The 21,011-nt window shown below is 40.2% G+C and overlaps 1 protein-coding gene across 5 annotated transcripts in view; it reads left to right on the forward strand.

The window, feature by feature from the left end:
- The window catches only part of robo2 (roundabout, axon guidance receptor, homolog 2 (Drosophila)), an 837,757-nt gene that overhangs the window by 529,189 nt on the left and 287,557 nt on the right, over positions 1–21,011 (forward strand). For all 5 annotated transcript variants that reach the window (XM_051926308.1, XM_051926309.1, XM_051926310.1 and 2 more), the window contains exons 4-5: positions 5,041–5,161; positions 14,704–14,842. In XM_051926308.1, coding sequence (XP_051782268.1) covers positions 5,041–5,161; positions 14,704–14,842 — 260 coding nt within the window. The remainder of the gene's footprint in view (positions 1–5,040; positions 5,162–14,703; positions 14,843–21,011) is intronic.

Genomic DNA, 21,011 nt, shown 5'->3' on the forward strand with positions numbered 1-21,011 from the left:
GAAAAATGCAATGTATTTTATTACTCATAATGTTTGTGATGTGCCATCTGTTGGAATGAAAAATGCAATGCATTTAACTACTGCAAAGGTTTGTGACACTCCATCTGTTGGAATGAAAAATGCAATGCATTTTATTACTTAATATGTTTGTGATGCACCCTCTGTTGGAATGAAAAATGGAATGCATTTAACTACTGCAAAGGTTTGTGACAAACCATCTGTTGGAATGAAAAATTTAATGCATTTTATTACTTAAAATATTTGTGATGCACCATCTGTTGGAATGAAAAATTCAATGCATTTAACCATGGCAAAGGTTTGTGACACACCATCTGTTGGAATGAAAAATGCAATGCATTTTATTATTTAAAATATTTGTGATGCATCATCTGTTGGAATGAAAAATGCAATGCATTTAACCACGGCAAAGGTTTGTGACACACCATCTGTTGGAATGAAAAATACAGGCATTATAAAATACATACTAGTAGATGGTGCACTGCAAATGTTAACGCTGAATATGCCAAGTCTTATGTTGACTACTTAGATTTTAACCCATCTTAGATTTGTTGCACTAGTTATATATGATTGCATATTGCATGCTATGTATTTGTGTGTGTGTGGGTGTCTTTTGCAGGTACTGTATTATTCTGAAATTCTGCAGAGACATGCAAGTAAAGTTTTCATTGTACTGGGTAACCCAACAATAAATTTAAATCTGCTTAAATCTGCTTAACGCAGTGGTCTGTACATTCACCGCATCCCACTGCAATCAGGAATTTATGGGATGAGCTATTCTAAAGAGTGATTCCCCACCAATTAATTTACACATTACATTTGACATGGACCAGTATCCATGTGCTACGGATTTGAAGCAATACTGAGTTCAAGCACTAAAACATTAAGGCCATTTAGGTAAGCAAGTATATCTCATGAATGGCATCATGACAACACTAAACGAATGTTCAGTTGCCCCTCAAGTTTTCTTCTGTGGCCGTTGATTGTCTGTTACAGACTTGATTCAATTAGAACTTTAGAACAATGTTAATGAAAGCTCATCCATCCTATTCAACTAGATTGTCCAAAACAACAAGTCAAGATTTGAAGAAGTCCAAAGTCTTCACCACACTACCTGGCAATTTTTTCAATGTGTCTTAAGGTTTTTCTCGTGAAGAAAAACTTTAACATTTGCGTAAAATCAGCCTTTGACAAGTTTCAACCACCCTTGAAATTAAAAAAAAACAAAAATGTACCAAAGTCCATGATATTCAGCATCTTTAAGAAACACAGATTGGAAATGACTAAAAATAGGCTGAAGCTTAAAAGCCTGCCATCCAAAGCACAAACCATTAGACAACGGTAAATTTTACATCTAAGTGGAGGTATTGAATATTAACAAGGCCCAGATTCCAAGCTATGGATCGCGGATTTCCCAGCAACTCTCTGACACGTTGACAGACACCTGAGTGTTCAATTGTTTCCTCGTCACATTCATGCTGAGAAATGTCAGCTGTCATGGATTCCTTTTTTAAATATTCCTTATAACTAGAGAGACGAAAAGTCACTGCCATTAATGTTAAACCATTTTTTGACATTGTTAATATAACAAAAAGCTTAGTAACGTTAACATCAGTGTAACACAGACCTGGACGTTATCTTCTTGGTAGAGTTTAATAGGATGATAATGTCTGTAAAGAAATGGTATTTATTAGCTAAACACAAATTATTAGCTGTACATTTGGAGTTTGTAACATTCCATCCATCCATCCATTTTCCAACCCGCTGAATCCGAACACAGGGGTCTGCTGGAGCCAATCCCAGCCAACACAGGGCACAAGGCAGGAACCAATCCCGGGCAGGGTGCCAACCCACCGCAGGACACACACAAACACACCAAGCACACACTAGGGCCAATTTAGAATCGCCAATCCACCTAACCAGCATGTCTTTGGACTGTGGGAGGAAACCGGAGCGCCCGGAGGAAGCCCACGCAGACACGGGGAGAACATGCAAACTCCATGCAGGGAGGACCCGGGAAGCGAACCCAGGTCCCCAGGTCTCCCAACTGCGAGGCAGCAGTGCTACCCACTGCGCCACCGTGCCACCCTCCATCCATCTCCTATCCCACATATCCCGGAAATATTCCCACCATTTAATAAATTAACGATTATATTGCTAACATAGCCATACGTTTTTTCCCATATTCTCATCCAAAGCTAAAATGTATGTGTTCACTTCACTTCATGTTACTTCATTTGAGGGTCAGGGGTGTATTCCACTTTTATTCTTAAAAGCAAAGAAGGCTAAGAATGTGATCCGTGTCTTCAAAATTCCCGGAAGCATTTCCTTATATAAAGAGTCATGACAATCTGAGATAAATTAGCGAGCCATATTAGAACATGTGACGATGCGGGTTCTCTTCACGCTCCCAATGTCCTTATGGGAGCTCTGAACCCAACACCGTCAGTAATGTCACCGAGATGAGCTGACAAATGGGGACAAATCTCACATGAAACCAGGGGATATATCCAAAAAGTGCATAAAGTGCTTTTATTAAAACAATAATCAACACAAGAAGTGCAGTGCATCAGTTTCATTAAATAGTCAACAAAACAAGTGTCCAGTGGGGCTAAAAACCATCAATAAATAGATCCTTTAAAATGAGAGGTTGAAAATGCAGCAGATAAAACGCAGTCTCTCTCTCTCTTTACTCTCCAGTCCACCTCCGTCTCTCTTCCTCCCTGGCTCACCCATTGCTCCTTCAGCCAGCGGAGAACCCACAGCCACGAGCTCCTTCAGCCAACCTCCGACTTGGCCTCCTTACAGACGTCACTGCCAGACCGTCCGAGGTTGGCTCTCCTCCCCTGATCTTTCGCGCACCCGCAGTCGCTCCTCAGATCTCTCGGGAGGACACCACTCTGCTCACCCCACTCACTTGTTTTCAGTGGGGCGAACTAGCCCCCAGAGTGCCACCGGCTAACACTCCTTAGTGGGGCCCCAGCTCATGGTGTCTCCATTTCCAGGTGGCCAGACCGTAACATCATGACTGCTATATTCCGTCCTTTAACCGCATCCTTTCTCTTTTCCTCGATCCATCTGTCTATATCCTTCCATTTCTTCCTTCCACGATTTATCTCCCCATTCTCTGGTGTTGACCCATATATATGCACATACATCCGCGCGCCTCCATGGGCGCAGCGCCTTAATCACACACCGCAGGAAGCCAATGAGGCAATCGAGAACGCACGTGCAGGTGCGACCAGAGGCGTAGCTAGAGTTTTCAGCGTCCGGGGACAACTGAAGATTTCGCGCCCCCTCCTGTTTGCCAAAATGCAATGGGGAAGGGAAAGAAAATTTTAAAATGGTGCCCACTGGATGCTGCGCCCTAGCTATGCCACTGGGTGCAACTCACTCCAATCACCTCATTAACTCCCCGCAGTAGTGCAATCGTGCCCAAGGAGAACGGCACAGCTATACGGATTTAAAACCCAACCTTTATTGGAAGCCGCGGACCCGCTATACCATAGAACATAAGAAAAACATTTTAACGAGAACAGGCCTAAAAAGGCTTGCCAATGCTATCCACCTAATTCCTCCAAAACAACTTCAAGTCGAGTTTTGAATTCCCTGAAGTCCTACTGTCCACCGCACAACTTGGTCACTTATTCTAAGAGTCTGTGGTTCTCTGTGTGTAGAAAGGCTTCCTAATGTTTGTGCAAAATTTACCCTTAACAAGTTTCCAACTGTGTCTCCATGTTCTTGATGAACTCATTTTAAAGTCCCTGTCTCGATCCACTGCACTAATTTCTGCTCGAATTATAATAAAATACACCTGGATGAACGATCAGACATGTTTGATGGATTGAATCGGCTCTTATTGTTTGTCAGCTGTCTCGTGTTCTTTTTACTTTTACTCTTTCACTCCACTTATTGTGGTGAGTGCTGAGTGCAGTGCCATTAAAATCACAGCCAACGTATAAATTAATAACCTTAAAGGAAAACTCCTCCTAAAACAGATATTTTTTGATATGTTACTTATCCTACATAGTTAGTAGTGATGGCCAAGAAGATATTTTAATCTCATGTGTTCATGCAGAATAAAGATAATACAGTTCTTAATATTATAGTCATCTATGGTGACCAACACTGGACAACAGCAAACAATAACAAAAATGTACATGAAAAAATATCACGTGACTCATGTAGCATAATTCACGCATCAAGCTATCCAGCTGTATGCTCACAACGTCCCAAACACACGCATTTTTACTAAAATATTGTTAAATAAACTACCTCCAGATAACGCTAGCATGAATAAAAATGAATAGTTCAAACAAATTATAGAAAAAACCCAATCTAAATCTGTTAAGCAGTGCTCTCGTTCGCTAGCTAAGCAAATGTAAGATACGCTCCAAGGCTGGCGTGTGAGTAAGTGAGCCCCACCCAAAGGCCCGCTGCATCTCTCTTGGATTTGTGCAAATAAATCAGTATCACATGCAAACTATGATGAAAGAAGACACGATATCAACCGGAATGTTCAAGTAAATTATAGAAAAATACCCGATCTAAATCCGTTAAGTTGTTCTCTTGTGAAAAGACAGACAGACAGACAGACAGACAGACAGACAGACAGACAGACAGACAGACAGACAGACAGACAGACAGACAGACAGACGTTGGATTTTATACATACAGAGATGAGTAATGTGACATTTGTGTCATGTAGGTTTTGACATTGTTTGCTGTGGTCCAGCATTGGCCTCCATAGATGCCCATTTTATTTGAAACTTGTTGCATAAAAACATGAGATAATATTTTTTTTCTCAGGAATCACTACAAACACTATGGGTTAAGTAACGTACAGTATAAAACATATTTTTTGATGGAATATTCCTTTAAAATCCAGACAATGCAAATCGCCTGACAAGGACTTTGCAAATGAAAACGTATTGTTTCACGTGAACTGAATGAAGCAGACATTGAGATGCTTGAATGCGGTGGGCTTTACTGACCACAACTTGTTTCTGTTTCTCTCCACAGATCCGAGGTGGAAAGCTGATGATCTCCAATACCAGAAAAAGTGATGCTGGTATGTACGTGTGTGTCGGGACCAATATGGTGGGAGAGAGAGACAGCGAAACTGCACAGCTGACTGTATTTGGTAAGATATTTTTTTCTGGACTTTTGAGGTACTTTCTTGACCTCACCATTGCACACTTGTGTTAATTTTTCCAATATCATTTTATTAAGGGCTTTCTTAGATAACAGCTAGTGATGTACCACTGTGAGTTTGGTGCTTTGTACTTCGTTCTTCTCCATACGCTCCGCAGGACCTCAAGAGTGGTGGCAGGGTACTTCTGTCTAATGTGTTCTGGATTTGCTGCATCCAAGTTTTAGATTTTGTACATTTACTTATTCGACTCACGCCTTTATCCAAGGCGACTTGCAGCATTTCTTTTTGTTTTTTCCAATTGGTGCACAGGTAGGTCAAGTGACATGCTTATGATCACACAGTGTCAGTAGCAGGATTTGAACCCACAAACTCAGAGTATGAAGTCCAGAGCCTTAACCACAACACCATACTGCCTGCCATTGTACCTGTAGCTTGTACCTTTGTATATAGTTTGTTTGCAAACTGTCGTTCCGACCCGACACAAACAAGCAGTGACACCAGTTTGATCCAACAAAATCACCATTACGGGTGCTGGTCATAAAATTAGAATATCATGACAAAGTTGATTTATTTCAGTAATTCCATTCAAAAAGTGAAACTTGGAATTACTGAAATAAATCAACTTTGTCATGATATTCTAATTTTATGACCAGCACCTGTATTTTCAGTAAGGAAAGGAGTCCAGAGCAGTCTCCAAGGACTGAAACCCACAGTCACAAGTACCACTGTTCCTTTCTTCCAGAGCCTTGCACCCCCCCATGACGACCCATTCCTTTTCCACACCTCATAGGTGAGCTTCATCTGCCTCCTCCCGATTCCCGGGAGAACTCCAGGTGGCTCATTAGGGAGATCTGGAATTACTCCCAGGTGTGGCAGAAGCCCAAAGAAGGTCTCTGCAGCTCCCCTTGGAAGCATCCCTGGAACCCAACAAGGCTGAGCCGAGCAATACCAAGTCCCATATAGCCCTGTGGGACTCCGATGGGCCTCTACACCCCCAGGGGATGGCCAAACAGCAGTTTGTAGGAAATAGCGGCCTTCATAAGTCTTTTCTCCATCTGTCCTTCCATTATGGAGTCGTCCTGATCGGGTAATGGTACCAGCCACCATCCATCACAGTAGTTTGTTTCTAAATAGTTCTGCCATTGAATCCCTTACAATGTTGTTCAACAATATATATAATCAGGGGGAAGATATCACAAGACTGAGAAGGCTGTAATCCGAATTTGTCACCATTCCCAAGAAACCAAACTCGAAGAAATGCAACCAGTATAGGACATGTACTGAAAATACTTTTAAAGATTTCATACGAAACAATAAATCACAAATATGAAGAACTCATATGTGATACATATTTTGTATTTAGGGAAGGTTTGGGGACCCAAGAAGCACTAGTCAGACTTATAGCTTTGGTGTAATAAGGCCTTGACATGATGAAAGCCCTACACAGTACATACGCCTTATAGATTTTGACAAGGCCTTTGACAGGTACGGCATGGTCATCTGTTGAATATCTTACACCAAAGAACTTTGGACAGCAAAGATATTCAAATTATTAGAAACGTATATCATACCATACCATACCATATTCTAAGCTCCCACTGAGCAAGGTTATGGGAATTACAAACTTATATTGGCATCAAACAGCAATGGTCTGAGTGGACAATGAAAAAACACCTGAAGAAGAAATAAAAACAGGAGTACACTGAGGGTTTACCCTGTTTAAAATTTCTTCAGAGAAGTTTATACAAGAATTAATATTTGATAGAACAGAAGGAGTAAAAATAAAAGGGTTACTTCTCAACAAATTACAAGTAAGACACGTGCAAGACACTATCAAGTACTGAAAAAATGCTGCAAGATCTGAAGTACGCAAGAAATTGACTGGGTCTTAATCTGAATGTGCAGAAAACTAAAGTCATGGTTATAAGTCAAAATAGGATTAACAACGCTACTAGTAAGGATAACACTTGACTTGAACAAGCTCACAAGTATAAACATCTGGGAAAGATGGTTGACGACAACTTTGACATTAAGGTGGAAGTCAGAGGTAGAATGGAACAAGCACATTCCAAATGTATACACAATTAAAAACATCCTGTTTAATTAGAACATTAGAACAATCTAGACAAGAACAGGCCATTCAGCTCAACAAAGCTTGCCAGTCCTATCCACTTATTTCTTCCAAAAAACCATCAAGTCGAGTTTTAAAAGTCCCCAACGTCTTACTGTCTACCACACTATTTGGTAGCTTATTCCAAGTGTCTATCATTCTTTGTGTAAAGAAAAAATTTTTTAATGTTTGTGCGAAATTTACCCTTAACAAGTTTCCAACTGTGTCCCTGTGTTCTTGATGAACTCATTTTAAAGTCATTGTCTTGATCCACTGGACTAATTCCCTTCATAATTTTAAACACTTCAGTCTTGTTTCCTCTTAATCTTCTTTTGCTGAAACTATAATTCATCTCCTGTAGCCCTGGAATCAGTCTCATTTCTCTTCTCTGGACCTTTTCTAGTGCTGCTATGTCCTTTTTGTAGCCTGGAGACCAAAACTGCACACAGGACTCCAGATGAGGCCTCACCAGTGTGTTATAAAGCTTCAACAGAACCTCCTGTGACATGTACTCCACACATCAAGGCGCTATATAACCTATTTGCCTTCTTAATGGCTTCTGAACACTGATAGGAAGCTGATAACCCACTACGACTCCTAAGTCCTTCTCATAAGGTGTACTCTCAATTTTCAGACATCCCATTGTGTATTCAAACATAACATTTTTACTTCCTAATACACAATTATATCTAAAATTGAAGCTTTGGAATCCATAATGTGATTATTTGGTTACGGTTACGAGTTGTGGACGCTTGAATCAGACATACTAAATAGAACAAAGCATTCGAGGTGTAGATTCACAGGCACGCTTCTATGCATATCGTGGGCAGAGGGATTCACTGATGAACAGGTTCTGCATAAACTGAATTAGACCCTGAAGGTAGGAAAATTAAGAAAAGAAGAAAACTGAAATGGTTTGGACGCATAGGAAGACATGAAAAGTACAAGATATTACGATACATTATAGATTAAAGGAAAATGTACAAGAGGAAGGAGAAGAACACCATGGATGATTGATAAAAGAAACAGCATGGGACTGAATAGAGAACAACTGATACACATGATGGAGATAACGCCATACTATTATCCAAACTCACTCCCTGCATTGGACCAACTGAAGAATAAGTTCTAATGGAAGGGTGGGTCTGATTTTACATTTTATTATTACATTTTTTTGTGTCCGGATTACTTGAATTATTGTTTTCTATTGATAAAAGATGGTGAAAAGTAGTATAATCTGTGATGAGAGACATGGTCGATAAAGGTTGAGCATGAAGAAGAAAACTGAAAAGAAACAATAAGAATGGCAAGATGGATGGGTGGAGTATCATAAAGTGCGAGGAAGATGAATGAGTTAAAAGAAGGTGAAAAGTGCTGTGCTGTGGAGAAACAGACTAAAGTAGTTTGGGCATGTGAAACAAAAGGCTAATGAAAAATGGGTGAAAAGGTGCACCAAGATGGATGTGAAGAGGATGAGTCTGAAGAAGATGTGGTTGGAGGTGGTGTCCGAGGTGGAAAGGATGAGTCTGAAGAAAGTTGGAGATGGTGTCTGATGATATGAAGAGAATAGATCAAACCCCAAAGGACGTTCAGGATCACAAAGAATAAAAGATTTGTTTGAGAGTAACCAGTTGACTTGGGTAAACCTAGAAAATTGCTGTTAAACCAGTAATATAAAATCAGTGTAAATATTTTTTATCAGTCTTTTGTTTACAGCCCTTTGCCATAGTGATTATATTACACTGCCTGCTATATAAAGTGCCACAAGAATATGAGCATTGACTAATACACTGGAGTAAATGTTGTGGCTTGTTCCAGCTGATTACTAATAAAATGACGCCACACCTGTACGGTGTCATCCTCCATCTACAGGAGGCGAGGTGAGGGGTTGCTTTAAAAGGCCTAAAGCTATAACACAATGCTGCCACCTAGTGGGCCCAGCTATCTCTGCACCCACAGCATGCTTTGTAGCTGTGATATGCTTATAGGTTGGCAGTATGAATCATAAGCCACCTGATTGTTGTGGAATCCCTAACTGTAAGAAATCTACTGCAATTCATGAGGAATTCCAGAAAGGAGGCTGACATCTTCTGACTGCCTCTAACATCTGGACTGCTCCCTGTTATATTCAGTGGTAGGCCTGTTTTGTCCTTTCGCACCCTCAGTTCTCCTTCTAACTGCACATTGTTTTCCCTCATATCTTACACTTGGTTCCACATTCCTTGGCTTTATTTTTAACGATTTTTAAACCTGTAGACCTTTTTGGCTGTCCCTTCACAAGCTGTGTACACTAATAATAATAATAATATTATAATAAATTGTATTTATATACCACCTTTCCCATGCTCAAGGCACTTAAACGCTTGAAAGAATCCTGGTGCTCTATTTTTAATTATGAAGAGAGAGTGAAAAAGTGAAAATTCCCAGTTTTCCCCTTACTATATGTATTTTTTTTCTGTTGTCCATCACAAGGCATACACACCACATTCCTTTATGTATTTCCTAAATCTGTTTTTTCCATGACATGCTAAGGGGTAGCTTAGACATATCCCAACAGCCGTGGGCACAAAGCCAGAACCAACCCTGGAGTAGATGCCAGTCCAGTGCCATAGCCACGACACCATTTTAGCTGCCAATATACAGTGGCTATAGAATGTATTGAGACCCCTTCGCTTTCTGCACACTTTAAAGTGTTGTAGGTTTAATTTAAATGGATAAATTTGACATTTTGGACGATCAATCCATACTCAATAACCCATAATGACAAAGTGAAAACATGTTTTCATAAAGGTTTAGACGTTAGATTAGATTAGATAAACTTTATTAATTCAATGTGGAAATACTTAATTGTGTTTAACTCTAAAACACAATTAAGCACATAGAAAGTGAAGGGGTCTGAATACTTCTAAGAAGCCACTGTCCTTTAGCTGAAGGGGACACAGTGGGTAGCGCTGCTGTCTTAAACATTCAGTGTCGTGGCCCCTAATTAGTGTAGAGTTTGTGTCTTCTCCCTGTGATCCTCTATGTGTTGTTCTGTGCACGGTTAATATTATTTTATCATTATTACTGTAATACTATTCATCACATATTATAAAGGTAAAAAGACAAAAAATAAAGAATAATCCAATAAACAAAAATGAAAAACAAAAGCAAAACAAAACAGCATTTTTTTTATTGAATTGTGGCCAACATTAAAATCCATACACTTGATTTAGATGTCTTACCCCGATAGGCCCAAATAATAATTCTTTGCATTTATATAGCGCTTTTCTCATTACTCAAAGCGCTCAGCAATTGCTGGTTAAGGGTCTTGCTCAAGGGCCCAACAGAGCAGAGTCCCTATTGGCATTTACGGGAATCGAACCAGCAAACCTCTGATTGCCAGTGCAGATCCACTAAACAGTATCATCTCCAGACAGAGGCGCACCTTCAGCGACAGACTGCTGTCACCGTCCTGCTCCACTAACAGATTGAGGAGATCGTTCCTCCCCCAAACTATGCGACTCTTCAATTCCACCCGGGGGTGTAAACGTTAACATTTAGCATTATACAAAGTTATTGTCTGTTTTTCACCTGCATTATTATAATTCTTTAATTTAATATTATGTATTGTATCATGGGCAGCATGGTGGCGCAGTGGGTAGCGCTGCTGCCTCGCAGTTGGGAGACCTGGGGACCTGGTTTCGCTTCCCGGGTCCTCCCTGCGTGGAGTTTGCATGTTCTCCCCGTGTCTGCGTGGGTTTCCTCCGGGCGCTCCGGTTTCCTCCCACAGTCCAAAGACATGCAGGTTAGGTGGATTGGTGATTCTAAATTGGCCCTAGTGTGTGCTTGGTGTGTGGGTGTGTGTGTGTGAGTCCTGCGGTGGGTTGGCACCCTGCCCGGGATTGGTTCCTGCCTTGTGCCCTGTGTTGGCTGGGATTGGCTCCAGCGGACCCCCGTGATCCTGTGTTCGGATTCAGCGGGTTGGAAAATGGATGGATGGATGGATGGATGGATGGATGGATGGATATTGTATCATTATGCTGCTGCTGGAGAATGTGAATTTCCCATTGGGATTAACTAAAGTATCTATCTATCTATCTATCTATCTATCTATCTATCTATCTATCTATCTATCTATCTATCTATCTATCTATCTATCTATCTATCTATCTATCTATCTATCTATCTATATATCTATCTATCTATCTATCTATCTATCTATCCCTAGCCTCAGAGCCACCACTCCACCCTTACTATAAGTTTTCTTTAAATATTAAAACCACCTGCCTAATATTGTGTGAGTCCCCCTTGCGCCACCAAAACAGCTCTGACCCATCAAGGCATGGACTCCTCAAGACCTCTGAAGGTGTCCCGTTGGTATCTGACACCAAGACGTTAGCAGCAGATCCTTTGAGTCCTGTAAGTTGCAAGGTGGCTCCTCCATAGATCAGACTTGTTTTTCAAACACATCCCACAGATGTTGAACACCGTGAACTCTTCGTCTTATTCCTCAAACCATTTCTAAATAACTTTGGTGCAGTGTGGCAGGGCGTATTATCCTGCTGAAAGAAACCAGTGCTATTAGGGAATACCATTGCCATGAAGGGGGGCACGTGGTCCACAAAAGAAGATTAAGAGGTCACATGAGTGAAGTGTTTAAAATTATGAAGGGAATTAGTCCAGTGGATTGAGACTGTGACTTCAAAATGAGTTTGTCAAGAACACGGGGACACAATTGGAAACTTGTTAAGAGTAAATTTTCCATAAACATTAGGAAGTTTTTCATTACACAGAGACATTAATAAGCTACCAAGTAGCATGGTAAACAGTAGAACTTTAGGGACTTTCAATAACAGACTTGATGTTTTATAGAAGAATTAAGTGGATAGGACTGGCGAGGTTTGTTGGGCTGAATGGGGTGTTCTTGTCCAGATTGTTCTAATGTTCTAACAATCTATCGTTAGATGGTACATGTCAAAGTAATATTAACATTGCCCAGAGCTTTACACTGTTTCTGCTTTTATTTCCCATACTGCTGTCATCTCTTCCCCAGGTAAATAACACACACACCCACCCAGCCAGCCGTCCACATCAACATGATTCATCATATCAGGCCACCATGGTCCAATTCTGAGGCTCACATGATCATTGTAGGCACTTTCTGCAGTGGACAGGGATCATCAATGGGCACTCTGACCGTTCTGCGTCTGGGTGCTGACACCTTTCTGTCATGGCCTGCATTAAGTCTTTCAACTCTTTATGCTATAGTAACTCTTTTGTGGGATCAGACCAGATGAACTAGCCTTTGTTCCCCATGCACATCAGTGTGTCACTGTCACTGATGCACCACTTGTCCATCCCTGGACTACATTTGGTAGGTACTGACCACTGCATATACCCCACAAGACCTGCCATTTTGGAGATGGCCTGGCCCAGTCGTCTAGCCATCACAATTTGGTTCTTATCAAAGTCGCTCAGATCCTTATGTTTGCCCAACTTTCCTTTTTCCATCACACCCCCTTCAAGAACTGACTGTTCACATGCTGCCTAACACATCCCACCCTTTGACAGGTGCCATTGTAACACGATAATCAATGGGATTCACTTGTCAACGGTATGAATGGGTGCATATACAGTAAAGACTGATAATAATATACTCTGAATTTCTTTTCCTAGTTCCTTTTGACAGAGCCTTCAACAAAAGCCATTGTTTCACACCCAATTGTATTGTTTTTTCTTTATTTCTGTTGTCCACACTTTGTGATTAGAAGACGTTAGCGGTTGACTGTGATTTTCATTTCATGTGTTCAGTTCAGTTGCTATAGAAAATGAAGACTGGTAATAAGGTCCGCTTTCATTTTTTTTGACTGTAGACATTCTGTATATAAACAAAAGACTTGTGTCTGTGTGTGTGTGTGTGTGTGTTTGTGTATGGAGCAGTCTGCTCTGCTCACGCTCAACCACAGGCACTAGATGGCGCATGCATACACTTTTCAATTTTTTCACCACTTGCACGTACCTCACCTCTCACAATGAAATAAGTGTGTGTGTATGGAGCAATCCACACTGCTCACACTCAAACACAGTCACGGAAGTTGGTGGGAATTCTACGGAAGATGCAGAAGTGTGACTTGTACTTGGTAATTTGGGCGCAAACATGCACTTTACATTTTTTTCGGAGCTTGCATGCACTTCACTTCTCATTCAACCCGAACAGACAAACTCAGCTTTGCCGTATATGCACATTGTACGTTCACACAACGAGCTACCATACATTTGAGACCGGTTCCAGCCTGTTGAGCTCAATTTGTGCCACAGCTGCACTCAACTACACGGCCATCTCGGATAAGATACGACCTACCCCGGCCCACTTACTTGACGTCTCGGCAAGTTCACCAAGATAGCAAAATTGCTAGGGTGTCTTCGGGTTGTTTTTGGTCCAAAGACAAGACACAGCTAGTTCTCTATATTTCATATTTTGCATGTGTGGGTGTATGTCACAGTTTTTTGTTTGTATTTTCTGTAAAAGACACCATATTAAATGTGTGTGTATTGCATTCCTTAAATTATTTCTATTGCACTGTATAAAATAATAATTTGCTAATTTTTTTTAAATAGATCATTTATCACAGCAGTTCCTTCTACAAAAGCCACTCTACTATGCTTAATTTTACTGTCATTTTTGATTAAATTTCTTTATGCCACATTTTCTGATGGAAAGGTATTATAGAAACAATAATACTCGACCTGCGGTAGGTTGGCACCCTGCCCGGGATTGTTTCCTGCCTTGTGCCATGTGTTGGCTGGGATTGGCTCCAGCAGACCCCCGTGACCCTGTGTTCGGATTCAGCGGGTTGGAAAATGGATGGATAATACTCGACTGCATCATTTCACAGATCTGCTCAATATAAAAATTTCTATATAAAATAAAGTCAGATAATAATAATTCATTACATTTATATAGCGCTTTTCTCAGTACTCAAAGCGCTATCCACACAGGGAGGAACTGGGAAGCGAACCCACAATCTTCCACAGTCTCCTTACTGCAAAGCAGCAGCACTACCACTGCGCCACCTGTGAGGACAATAATGGCACTCCCCTCCATTTTTGTTTAGTTCGGCAGCCTTTTTTATTAAAACGACTTACATAACATGACATTTTCAAACCAATTCTGAGTTACAGGCCTGAACAGGGGACCACTCTCACACCCACCCAAACTCACATATCGTTAGTTTAGTATCACGATTGCACCCAACATGCCCTTTTCTGGGGACCTGAGAGGAAATCAGAGTACCCAATGAAAAATGGGGAGAACATGAACATTTCATACAAGGCATCCATGGCTGGGTCCATGAGGTAGCAGCACTCCTGAGCTACCCATTTACCTTGTTTGATTGTTATTTATTTATCGACTGATTTTGTTCTGTTCTCTTTAAAGAGCGGCCAACATTTCTGAGGCGACCGATTAACCAGGTGATACTTGAAGAGGAGGCAGTAGAGTTTCGATGTCAAGTCCAGGGAGACCCCCAACCTACTGTGAGGTGGAGGAAAGATGACGCCGATCTTCCCAGGGGACGGTAAGATGAAAACAGGTTTTAATTAATTTCACAGTCAATTATATTCCCAGATTACAAAAGGTCTTTATTAAGACTGTCTTTCCATATCTGTTGTTCATTCAAGCTGCACAGTTTCCAAGTATGACCAAACCGATTTGAGTTTGAACAAGGTAAACCTGAACTTTTAAAGATTCTGTTGCAATCCTGTTAACTAATAATGTTCAAATAAAGCCTGCAGCCAATACAAGCTTGAGCTGTGATCTCCTGAATACTCCAAAGATAATGAAGCCGCTCTCGGCGCTGGTGGCTCAGCGGGCTATTTTGTTTCCTCTGATCAGCACTAAAAACACATGTGACTTATTTACAGAATTGTATGTTGGGGATTTGGGGCCATCTATTAGTCGACAAAGCAATCTGATGTCCTGGAAGTTTTAAATGAGATTTCAACTGTCCCTGGGAATATTTGGTGACACATCAGAACTGAGGCTTTTACAGCTGCGTCTCATGGCTTGATGTTATGTAGGATAAGCACAAGCGTTCGTTAAGTTCTTCATAATTGCTGCCCACATTGTTTAGGCGAACACCAAATTAACAACATTTTGGACAAAAATATTTGCATCCCCTCGCATCAGACAAGCCTAGGTGTCACAATCACTCCTAACCCATTAAGTGCTGGGTTTGGTGGACTCCCAGATGGGCTACTTTCCTTTACCACACTACTAGCACGTAGACTTGTTTTGCTCAACCGGAAGAATCCCATCCCACTATTTTTACGTCAGTGGGTAACCGATGTTCTATAGTTCCATACTTAGAGGATTTGTTCAAAACATTTGTAAAATATAGCAGGATCTAATCAATAACATTTAAGAATAAGCTTCCATTTCGGGGGAAAAGGATACCCTCCTTTTCTTGCTCCATTTATAGAGTAGCTTCAGTTGGTGGCTCCTCAATCTTTCTCTTGCGTGGTGGTCGAATTTTGCTTTGATCTGTTACATTTCACTTGACTGTATGGAATGTTTTCTGTTCTAATTAAAATCAATACAAATATATATAAAAAAGGTTCTTGCTAATTACTGTAGAAGTAAATGATTACTAGATGCCCTTTAGGTAGCCCCAGTTTTAAAGAGTTATTAGTGTTTTTAATAACTTTTGGCTCCCCACTCACTATGTAAAGCACTTTGAGTAGTGAGAAAAGCACCATATAAATGTAAAGAATTATTATTATTATTATTATTATTATTATTATTATTATTATTATTATTATTATCATAAAGCAGAAGAAGAAATTTGCTAAGGTTTTGTTACATAGTAACAGTAACTGACTAATAATGTCCCATTCGTATCGCCAATTCTGGAGTCATTGGTGATTTATCACTAAACAAAGCCTTTCTTAAGGTCTTGTTCCACATAACTAAGTGACTCATACATTTCTTGTAGGTTCTGATGAAAGGAATGTGACAGAATTTTAAAAAGGAGCCAGTAAAACCCACGGACCTACAGTTCTAAAATAAAGGTGGATCACAAAGAGCAAGCTGAAATTTTTCATTTTGGTAACACAGTCTTCTGATTTCACCTTTAGGAAATACTTCTTCACAGCCATCACACTGGTCATCTAACTTTCCTAAACAGTGTTCTTCGAACAGTCATGATTGCATATGGTCGAATGTATCGAGTATTTAATGATCAAATCTTTCTGTTTTATGCCAACACATTATTATGTTTTTAACATTAAAACACACAGCATGACATTGAGCACATCTGTTATGTTTCATCCAGGGTTTATCCCCTGGATGGGGTTCAGAATTCTTTTTTTGTTAATTTTTTTATCTGTAAGTTTATTATTTATATAATAATGTCCGCCCAAGTAGTAGTGAAACAAGACAGACGTATTTGTATAATATTATTTGTATAATAAATAATACTATTAGTAATACTAACAATAATATTATACTTATTTGTATAATATTATTTCTATAATAAAATCCGCCTATGTAGTAGCGAAACAGGACAAATTTAAAAATAAATTAAAAAATTTAAAAAATGTAATTCTGGCCAAGCAAAAGGTAGGTACATTCAAACGCTGCCACTGTATCTGATCGCGTTCAGCTCTGATGGGAGAAAAGCATGTGGCCGTGATATCTCTGGCAATGAACAGCTACCACCTAAAACACACGTAGCTCTGATCTCTCTTTCAAAAATGTTAAATGTTACTCCTTAACAATCTGTAGGTGATAATGTCTGTTGAACAAACAGGTATCACTAACTAAACAGAGGCAAAGTACGCTCCAACACGTGGCGAGAGGTAGACCAATTCGAACGGAGGCTGGCACGTGAGTGAGGAGGGCCCCGCTGCGTGTCTCTCGGATTTGTGTGAATAAATCAGTACTGCAAGCAAACTATGATACTTAGCACGATGAGAGAAGTCACAAAATCAACCAGAATGTTCAAGCAAATCTGGCACTGACGTCCGAGGTTTGATCCCCGAGAGGGGGTGCAGTGAGTGTGTACGCCTGATGAGCCCAAATAAGGGCGAAACACGTGTCATGTACTCTTTGCATTATTTGACAGTAAACTATGTAACATTCCATGATTTGCTTCTCGCAACTGAGATGGCCCCAGGGCAGATGTTTGAAGACTAGCATGCCAACCAGATGCGTTACATGGTAGGTAACCACCCATACAAATAGATCGAGATTCAGACTACTGTACGAATGCTAGGAATATATATATGTATAGATAGATAGATGGGCGACACGGTGGCGCAGTGGGTAGCGCTGCTGCCTTGCAGTTAGGAGATCCGAGTTTGCATGTTCTCCCCGTGTCTGTGTGGGTTTCCTCCGGGTGCTCCGGTTTCCTCCCACAGTCCAAAGACATGCAGGTTAGGTGCATTGGTGATTCTAAATTGTCCCTAGTGTGTGCTTGGTGTGTGAGTGTGTGTGTCCTGCGGTGGGCTAGCGCCCTGCCCAGAGTTTGTTTCCTGTCTTGCAACCTGTGTTGGCTGAGATTGGCTCTAGCAGACCCCCGTGACCCTGTAGTTAGGATATAGCGGGTTGGATAATGGATAGAGGGATAGATTCTTTGTCAGCATTGTTGATCATTTAGTTTCCATTCATCAGTGCTTTTTCGGCCTTGTTCCATTTGCTTTGTGGGTGGTTCCCCAAGAGGCTGGGAGACCTGTTCATCTCTATCAAGGAAGAGACCTCAGCCCTATAAAGGCAGTCCCTTGCGGTTCATTTCATTGCACTTGGAAATGTTGGTGGGTTCTTGTGTTTAGCTGTGTGCTTATATGGATTCCAGATTTTTCTTTGGGATATGTTTACTCCTGGATTGCCTATTTCAGGACACTCCTTCTGTGCCTTTTGTAGTCATTGGAGCTTTATTGTTTTCAGAGCACTTTTTGTACAATGAATATTTTATTTTTAAATGTGCCTTGTTTCCCTTGGGTTACACAAGTCAAAGATTCATGACTCCTTTCTCTTTTGGGGGTTTTTACTACAGTTTTTGGGGCTTTATGCTTAGGTTTTCCCAAGGTCATGACAACATCGCTGGTGTAACTGTTTTTTGCTGGATGATTCTGCTGGATCTACTTTATCAATATCTTTGAGAATTCGGAAGACCTGGATTATGTCCCCATGGAGTCTCCCCTGCTTGAGACTAATCAGGTTTTATTCTTTGACTCTGTCACAGTAGGACATCCCCCTTAGTCATGGGATGCACTTGGTTGTTCTCCTCTGCACAGCTTCAAGTGCTGCTATGTCTTTTTTGTAGTGTGGTGACCAGAACTGCACACAATACTCCACTTACGATCTCACTAGTGCATTATGTAGCCAGAGCATAGCATCCCTCATTTTAATTCAACAGTTTTTAATAATATAACCAAACATTTTATTTTTGAAAGCTACTGCATGTTGCTTAGATGACGAAAATAATGTTGTCAAAATAAACCATTCAGAGGTTGCTTCCTATATGATAGTGTCTCCCATCTTGTGTTTATAATCAACATTCTTTTTGCCTATGTTGCAGCACTTTGAACTTTTCGACATTAAATTGCGGTGTTCCCTCAGTTCTGAAGCTTGTCCAGGTCATCTTGAATTGTTTTTGCTGGTTCCTCATTGTCTGCCATTCTTCCGATTTTAGTATCAACTGTGAATTTCAGTTTGCTATCAACATCGAAATCTGCGTCACTTCCATAAATCAGAAAAAATAACAGTCCAAGGATGGACCCCTAAGAGACTTTTCTGATGACCTCACATCCACAAAATATTTGTATTTTGTGTCTCCTGCCAGTTAACCAACTTTAGATGCAGTTTAGTAGACTACCACTGCCGCCTACAGCTTCTAGTTTCAAGATTAATTAGGATTAATTGATCATGCAAAGCTTTTTGAAAGTCTAAGTAAATTCGGCCGTACATTTTACTTTTTTCAGCTATCGCAGCTCTGAAGGATTGTTTGGCAAGATCTTTCAGAAACCCCCTGTTGCCTGTTATTGACTATATTATTTTCATAAAGGTACTTTTCTAATTTATTTTTTATTATTGTTTTCATAACTTAACCTCAAGACTTATTGCTCTGTCATTACCAGGATTCTTTTTGTCTCCGTTCTTAAAGATTCGGGTCAAACTTTCCAGTTCTCCAGTGCTTCTCCTTTCTTATATAAAACAATAAATTAAAAAAAGTGAACCTTGGGACTCGTTCCTGTGATGAAGACACTAGTATTTCATTTGCTTTGTGTATTGAAATGCACCCCAACTAATTATTCATCCCATTTTCCTCTCATCAGTAAAAGAAATCATTGGAAATGTTGGTTCAATTTTATATAAACATCTACATGTATCCACTAAATGACATTTAAGACTCATACAGTAATGTCTCACCAGTAGTTTAAAAGTAAGAAGCTCAGCTAATTAGTTTTTTAAGGAGTAAATGCTACAGAAGATGATCTTATCATCACTTTCAAACCCCGAAAGTGAAAGGGAAGCACCCAGCATGTAAACGAAGTCCCTGCTGTAACTACGTTAAAAAGAATTCAAAAGTGAGTTTTACTAGAAAGAAACCACAGATTGAGCAAGTAATTCTGTGCAAGATATGGACGGCTAAGGAGGAATTCAGGATGTATTTTACAGGAGTGTTTGACAGGATTAAAATTTAAGGTGAAAGAGTTAAGCTTCTTGAGCTGAGCTGCAGATCCCGCAGTAAGCAGATCTGTTTTGCTGATAGTCAGTTGACGGAAGCTGGCAGGCATCCAGGCGTTTGTGTTATAGGCCGTCTAAACGGAGATTATCATCCAACCCAAAGTTTAATAAAAATGGATAAAATAACTGGAATGCAATGTGATATCTGGAAAACCGTGGCGCTAACAGGCTTCAGAGGAACTTTTACAAAAAAAACTGAAATTCATTTAGATTGCACAATGGTATCGAGGTAGCTCAGTGCTTGTAAAATGAGGATTGTGAATGGCAAACATTTTAATTTTTTGTAAAGTAACATTGGTTATAATGTATTTGTGCCAGAATTAAATGCAGTCCAACTTGTCAGCTATATTGCAACACAATGCATATGCAAGTGCTTTGGGTGAGATGCAAAATGTAAAACTGCAGTCCCGAAATCTCTGTGTTGATACAAGATCACCTGGGCATCCTTTGTATCCTGATGTCCTGGTTAAATTGTCCACCTGGGCCTAGTCATTCTGGCCCCCTAATCATCTTCTGTCTTTAGTTGGCTAACTGTCTCTGTCAATCCTTCACTACCTAACAGCTAATGTGTCATGAGCATACTGACACAAAATGGCTGCCGTCGCGTCATCTGGGTGGATACTGCACATTAATGGTGGCTGAAGTGGCGTTCCACTCATGATGTACAGCAATTTGAGTAGTGAGTAAAGTACTATATAAATGTGAAGAATTATTATTTATTATCATTATTATTATTAAGTGGTGTGTTTCATTTTTTTTCTTGGTTTTATCATGTCATAATGAAAAGCAAAGCAAAACATGTACCATTTGGCTTAGCGGCTTCTCTGAGTATATTGCATTTTGATTTAAGACCAATGCATTAATCATGACAAACATGAAAGTAATCAAATGGCCAATCAGCATAAAAAGTATATCTATCTATCTATCTATCTATCTATCTATCTATCTATCTATCTATCTATCTATCTATCTATCTATCTATCTATCTCTCTCTCTCT

Source organism: Erpetoichthys calabaricus, chromosome 4, assembly GCF_900747795.2.
Source record: "Erpetoichthys calabaricus chromosome 4, fErpCal1.3, whole genome shotgun sequence".
NCBI classification, from domain to species: Eukaryota; Metazoa; Chordata; class Cladistia; order Polypteriformes; family Polypteridae; genus Erpetoichthys; species Erpetoichthys calabaricus.